The following is a 7,173-nucleotide window of genomic DNA, read 5'->3' as shown; positions in this document are numbered from 1 at the left end:
GTTATTATCGGGCAGTAATGGCAGGCAGAGTCTTGCCAGGATAAATCGATGAATGTCGGGAGATCGCGAACTGGGCTAGGGGGCCAGATCGGCCTACTTATGGCCATGGAGGAACCCCCCCTTTTTTTTTTTGGTGCTCCAGTATTTCCCTCATTCCATTGCAGTCTTTCCGGTGGATCGACAGCAAGCAAGTCTGCGACATCTAAAGTTGGCTATCAACGTCACTGCCCGTTTGGAAATAACGCTGGTCACGGTACGTAATCTAGTAAGTTTCGACCCCGCAGTGTCCTCTGCCAAGTCCCAATGTGGTCACCCTCCGGCTTTTCCCGAGGCACATGATTTCAGTGCCGTTCATGCAGTTAGTAATGCAGTTTAGGGAAGGCCTTGACTAGCGCTCTAACAAGTAAAGCCGTCGTGGAATCGAGACAGACAAGGGGCACGAAAGCATAATAAAAAAGCCGCATCCAGCCGTGTATTTGATAAGCATGGTGGATTTCGCCGGTCAGCCGACTTGAGGAGTTTGAGAACCCCCGCGAACTACTCGGGTCTCGCCCGCAGACTCTTTCGGGTCTCCTTCCCTCTCGATCGCTGGCTGGTCAGCTGATGCAGCTTTGTCAGCATGAACTCCCCCCGGTGACACCAAACCCGATTAGTGCTTCGGTAAAATTAGCTCCGGAAACAGAGAGCTTGAAAAAGTTCGACGCGGTTGAAATTCTCTCGGCTTTTCTTTCTTCACACACATCGTTCGCAACCACAGCATCTGTCTCTATTTCTTATCATGAGGATGATAGCTTCAAATGATGAAGCATTTACCTCTTGTGCTTGTCTCGTAGTCAGATGATTTGCTTATCTTGGCTTTTCATTATTATTGTCGACTCAGACACTAATCATGGTACGTACTCCATGTGTTGAAGCCTACCTCCCCATTGCATGATGTTACCCTACAACCATACAAACTAGAGTCTTTGACCTCGTTGGGCATGAAAACTCGTTGTTTTGCACGTCAGTCTGATATGCTAGCTTCGCAATAGCATTAGTGCACTGTTGACTCAGCATATCCTACGACAGTTGGCTGACCCAAAAACAGGACTAATCTTCAGCACACAGTTTGACTTCGCCGGACGAGGACTGAACGAATAGTATGTATATTCCTCTTCTACCACGTTGTCAACTCTTAGCATGATGCTTTTTCGTATTATATACGCTGGAAATTACCGACCGAGACCTTCGGGTCGCTGGCGATATCTCAATGGCTATTTCTGATTTGCTTCTATCACTTGCACCTTTTTCGTTCTTTGATATAATGTGTGTTCTCATGCTGATAGAATTAGATTTTGTTTATTATATAATCTCCCGTCCATCTGCACGCATTCATACTTCGCATCGTCAAATGAACTGGTAAGGATTTCGATTTTTCTTTTCGATATCCTTAGACATTTTCAATGATGAAGCGGCACTGGGCTCCGACGGCGTCAGACAAACGGCCGGTCTTGACGGAAAAGCCAATTTGTGGCAGGCCTAGAAAACCTTGCCCACTGAGATTCGAACATAAGCCATACAGTTTATTCAGAACTGGGTTCCATGTGAGGCTAATGCACATCTGTAGTTTACCCGTTGATGCCGGGTTTGCGAATATTATGGAACGGTAAAGGTAATCGCGGCCCATATTTTTTGTTTCCCTTCCCCCTCATTATGATGATCCCCTAGATGACGAGTCTTATTCGAGTTATCGATGCTGACACCATCTTTTTTTTACCATTCATGCATTTCTGACTCGCACCTTTAACATCGCATCTTTTGTCGAAAGTTAGTGATCCTCGCTGACTTCTAGTTATATCTAGTTTCCTGGATCACCTGATTTCGTCACCTTAGAATGTTGTACATGTATGTAGGCTCTTGGCTCTCATTTACTCTATATTCCGACACAATGATGATTTGACATCACAAAAAAGACAAGCATATGTCCAAGTTGGCTCTGCCGACCAAGACGATAATTGTCACGACTGATCAGTCATGTACTGCTTGTCACTTATTGCACATCTAATCAGTGCTTGATGCTGATTGATTTCTGCAGACCTTGAATACTTCTACTACTTCGTAGTACAGAAGTTTCGCAACAACAGAGTCACGTTTTTTGATTTGACTAATATGTAAGTGACTTTTCTTTATTTTCACACCCATCCTTCTGCCTTGCCTTCATCCAATGATGATTTACTTTTTATTTAATCACGACGGTCAACATAATCTTACATTGATGACCATTGCCTGTGACAGGGCATGTATCTGAAATGGCATCTCGAACCTAGCTTCTTCAAACAGTATATTCGTGTTTGAATTATTGCTGACTTGGCTTCAAGAGATTTGAACAGGTACAATCCGTCTCTATATATAAGCAGTAGACCTGCAGTATGCAATCTTTAGTGGCAGCTTCAAAGCGAATTCCAAAAATAGCATCACACGTATCTTCATCTGTCTTCTATCGGCACCATCCGTATTTCCCGTGTAGGCGCCCGTGGCGATTGCATCCCCCCAATCAATGCAAGGGCTCGACTTGGTCATCCCCTGACAAAATTTGTCCTGGCCACTAGATTCATAAATTCCTAAATATGGATTGTGACGAGCGATCTAGTGTGCTGCAGGCGACCGGGATGTTAACCTGTCACAGCGTGCAAATCGTGCCGCGACGGCGCCAAAACGACGCCGGCTGTGATGAACTGACCTTGTCTGCAGTGGGCCCATTCCAACTCTGCAGACCCTCTATGGAATGCCATTACCACCCAGTCTGACGTTGTCTTGGTGTTTTATTTTTAGCGCATCGCCCCCAGCGGTGGATCCAGCGAGATATCCCCGTCGAACGGCCGATTCCTCTGGCCGTCATCGCGGCTGCTAGCAAAGAATAGAAATCTGCAACCCGTCGTGTTTGGTAGGCTTGGGGCCTTTGTATGTGTGCTTACTGCTTACTCTTGATCCTATTCCCACTCCCGCGCGGCTGGTAACCATGGCTTCACCTCCGGCGGGCTCTTAATCTGTGCGGCAGTATGAATAGGTGCGCGAGCCCCTCTCACGCTATTGCTATTGTTGTCCCTCATCCCCTCGATAGCCTGTTTGTGAGAGCCTCACCATACTGATTGCAGGCTGTGGATAGCTGGTGGTCTTCAAGTAATGCTGGCGACGAGCCGCCGTCCGGTACCTATTCTCTCAACGGCTGGCCAACTCCCCATGCCAACACCAGCAATCAGCCCTCCCCCAATCGTCGAGATCATGCTGTACAGCCTCCCCCACTGACAACAGCTTTGAGTGGTCAACAGTTTCAAGGGCTTGGGGTTGCGCTCGGTGCCAGTTACGCATCAACGCCTCTGTCAACCACGTCGTTATCCAGCCCCTTCACCCAAAGCCAGTCTCCTGCCGTGACGACCCCCGGGGGCATCCCCGTCGCCTCCTCCATGGCTTCCAGGCAATACAACGTCCCTTACAATCCTCAGGATTGGGGACCGGTTAGTGGGGCTCATATGCTTCCGGGACACACGTCATACCCTCAATCGAATAATAATAATATGCTTCGTATCATCCCGCAACAGCGACTGGCCGGACCTCACTCAGGTTTGAACCCCCCCCTGCTATCTTGATCTCGGCGCGTTTCGCACGGATGAAGGTTGACCGGAGAACGTATAGATATGTCCCTCTCGCCACCCCCGCCGCCGTATTCTCCCCCAAGCCAGTCTCAACAGCAGCAGCACAGGGATCATATCAGGGCAGGCTCAGCATCGCCGAGTGCTGTTTCTTACAACGGAGCAATACACCATGCGAGTGAGCACCCGGTGGAGTATCGCCAGCAGCCGCTTCCTCGTACCCGCCCTTTGTCTATGGTTGGTGAGGCTGCTCTTAACAGGCATGTCTCACTGCCTCCACCACCTCCGCTGCCACAAGGAGTCCCATGCTCCAGGTCGTTATCACATAACCGGACCGCGGAAGGATACCAAGAGCAATCCTCCTTTGGTGCCGGTTCTAGGCCGTATATGGTGGCCTCGCCAGGCGGTCTCCAATCGTCACAACCAAGTGGTCATATCGGCCACGTGGTGGCCTCCGCTCAGCCTGATGATATGTCTCGCCCTCCAGCTTCCAGACGAGCTGTTTCTGCGGGTCCTATTGTGAGCAGTGCGAGCACGTCGAGGGCCACAAGCCAGTCCCGGAGTCGATCGCCGCAGGGCCGTGGATGGGAACCAGGAATGCCCCTCCCTCCACCACCTCCGGGCCCTCCCCCATCCTCTACGAGGTCCCATAGCGTGAGTGGTGTATCCGATACATCTCCCCTACGAAATTCGCAGACTGCCACAAGGACGACTAGAGCCCGCCCTCCTCCAGTCCTAGGTACAGGCTTGGACAGCATTCCCCCAACCCCAGCCGGCTGGGTGGACGAATGTCCTACAGATTCGAGACACCGGGGAAAGACGCCCCTGCATATTGACACAACTGAAGCTTCCATTTCTCCTCCAGAAGCCAGTACTGCTTCCCAGAACTCTTCGAGCGCTAGTCTTTTCCGTAGCCCCGCTATTCGAGATCCGGGTGTTAAGGGGATAAGAGAGAGACGGATTGAACGCCGAAACAGGCAGAGCCAAGTTCTGGATGACTTCAGTGCTGTCTCCATGAGCAGCAACCCCTGGGCCGATGCGCTGGAGCAAGTAAAGCCGTCGAATCTAGTCCTTGATGGCGCAAACGGCGTTCCTGAGAACGTTCGGCACCAGCCGTCGACAAGAGTCACTCCGAGCAGCAATCACAGTGTTGGTTCTGATGGGCCGCAACCCACGTCGCGTTCTAGGGCCTCGTCGACGGGGCTGTTTTCCAATCGCTCCTCTTTTTCGACTCCTCGACCCGAACCAAGCCCGCTTGGGCCGTCTCGGGGATATTCGCAAACTCCACCCTTCTCACCAGACGGGGACAAGTCATCTTCGTGTGCCAAGGGGACTTCTTCAGCGTTGCCACCAAAAGCCCTGCCAACGCCCCCACTACAATCAGCTCAGGAAGTCCAGTCCCCTTCGCGGCCTGGGTCGAGTGAGGATCGCCCTGTGTCACATATCCTGCATCTGCCCAACGATGCTTTGCAATCTGTATCAGCGCTCTCTCCGCGCCGTGTTATACCACAACAGGGACCGTCCATTAACACTGTTGTCAATCAAGATGCGACGTTTGTTTGTGACGCCATTCAGCGGCACAAGGAATTTATCGAGAAGGAGGCTGGGACCGCAGATGAAAAGGAAGCTCTGAAGATATTTACTGATTTCCTCATTGCGGAGTCCCAGGTTCGGCGTGAGAGGTATTCCAAGGTATGGAATCCCAATCCACCGGACCTCGAAGCGGTCCGGCGCAAACTATTCGAGCTGCCGCCCAAACCGGTCGTGGATCCCCAGCCTATGCCTCCTCTACTTGCTCGACGGGCGTCCAGAGGCACCCCGAGACTGGATATACCGCAGTCTCGTCCCGAGTCCACTTGGTGGAACAACTACAAGCCTTGTCTGTCACCTATTGCAAGCCTTAGTATGAGCAACGATGAGATGAGCTCCCGAGGCCGTGCACCAAGTCGCTGGTGGGAGTCCAAGACCGGGTCTAGTAGTGAAGGCGGCGAACGAAAGGTCCAGCGATCCAAGCGCGAATCCAAATATATGGGCCTACCCCGCGAGTCCTTACAGTGGCCTCAGGGAGGCGGTTTTGTCGTGACCGGCAACTCGAGCTACACGTGTGGTTCGACGGAGCAGTTGGCCACCTGTGGTCCAGGTGAATACCCCCCTGAAAAGGTCGGGTGGCACGACGATTTCGCCCCGTCGGACTACTCCAGCACGGCCGATCATAGTAATTCCAACGAGACCCAAAAGATGGATGTTTCGCGGCTCATTACCTTACCGCCCCCTTATCCTCGGCATTACCCGGCTGTGAATAACAGCCATCCGGATCTTGTAGCATACCGGACCTTAGTCCGGTCGATCAGTGATCTCTCTGAGATAAAGACCACGAGACAGCGACATCAATCAGAGGTTGAAGTCCTGGTGCGCGACCACCAGGAACGGTTGCAGGAAGGCCGTCGGCAATTCAAGGCCAACATCCAAAGCCAGATTCAACAAGGCAGCATTAGCTTCGCAGAAGCTGCGGAAGCAGAGGCGGCATTGACCGTGGAGGAGAATAAGAATGAGCGAGACCTGGCCAAGCAAGAGTTGGATGCGTACCAGGAAGCGGTGCTAAAGCCAATGCACGCCATTCTCAATGATCGAATCAACAAGGCCACCACTTATATAAATGAACTGCGCAGCCTGCTGTTCGATGATGCCCAGCATGAAACGCCTGACCAAACCCAAGAAGAAGGCGACGAGAAACCGGAGCTATTAGAGAAGCTGACCCAACTCAAATGGTTATTTGAAGCCCGGGAGCAGTTGCACCGGGAAATATATGATTTGGTCAGTGACCGCGACGAAAAGTACAAAGCCGTGGTCCTACTACCTTATAAGCAGAAGCTCAATGAGGAGAAAGTGCGCGAGACCAACGCCTTCTTCATCAAAGATGCTTTGGACCGACGTGTGAATTATGAAACAGCGGCCCTGACCCGCCTCGAATCCTTCCTAGTCGTGATCGAGAAGAATGTGGCCCGGGGGGTGGAGGTACAGCTGTCGGCTTTTTGGGATATCGCACCGTCACTCCATACCTTGGTGCAGCAGGTCCCCGAGGATCTCGATGGCTTCCAGGTTCAGATTCCTGCCAACGAATACGAAGAGAATCCAAGCTACCATCGCCATCCGCTGCAATATCTCTACACACTCACCTCACATGCAGAGAAATCCAGCTACCAGTACATCGAGTCCCAGATCAACCTCTTCTGCCTGTTGCACGAGGTGAAGTCGGCGGTTATGAAGGCGAACTGCAAGCTCATGGAGGCACAGCGGATCCGTCAAGGCGAGGCCGATGACTCGGTGCGGCGGGAGATGCAAGAATCCCGTGCTGAGGAAGAGCGGTCCTTGACCAACGACCTCAAGGATAAAGTGGCTACGGTTGAGGGGCAATGGACGGAGGCGCTGGGAAGTGCAATACAAGGCCTACGAGAGCGTGCCAAGGAGCAGCTCATGGTGGAGAATGGGTGGGAGGATCTGGAACGACTGGAGCAGACCTGAGGGGGGATAGACATAGTCTGGA

The 7,173-nt window shown here is 51.9% G+C and overlaps 1 protein-coding gene across 1 annotated transcript; it reads left to right on the top strand.

Moving 5' to 3' along the window:
• Positions 1-2,606: 2,606 nt before the first annotated feature.
• Positions 2,607-7,151, top strand: ATNIH1004_004595 (uncharacterized protein; the record flags this gene model as incomplete). Its single annotated transcript, XM_033569265.1, has 4 exons — positions 2,607-2,729; positions 2,812-2,940; positions 3,135-3,600; positions 3,673-7,151. 4 exons carry the CDS (start codon positions 2,607-2,609, stop codon positions 7,149-7,151), a joined length of 4,197 nt encoding a protein of 1,398 aa, XP_033428071.1.
• Between the last annotated feature and the right edge of the window lie 22 nt (positions 7,152-7,173).

The sequence above is a fragment of the Aspergillus tanneri genome, assembly GCF_003426965.1.
Source record: "Aspergillus tanneri strain NIH1004 chromosome Unknown AapTan_3_pilon_pilon_pilon, whole genome shotgun sequence".
NCBI lineage: Eukaryota > Fungi > Ascomycota > Eurotiomycetes > Eurotiales > Aspergillaceae > Aspergillus > Aspergillus tanneri.
The sequence above is the reverse complement of the archived record's forward strand: the minus strand, read 5'-3'. Positions and strand labels throughout refer to the sequence as shown.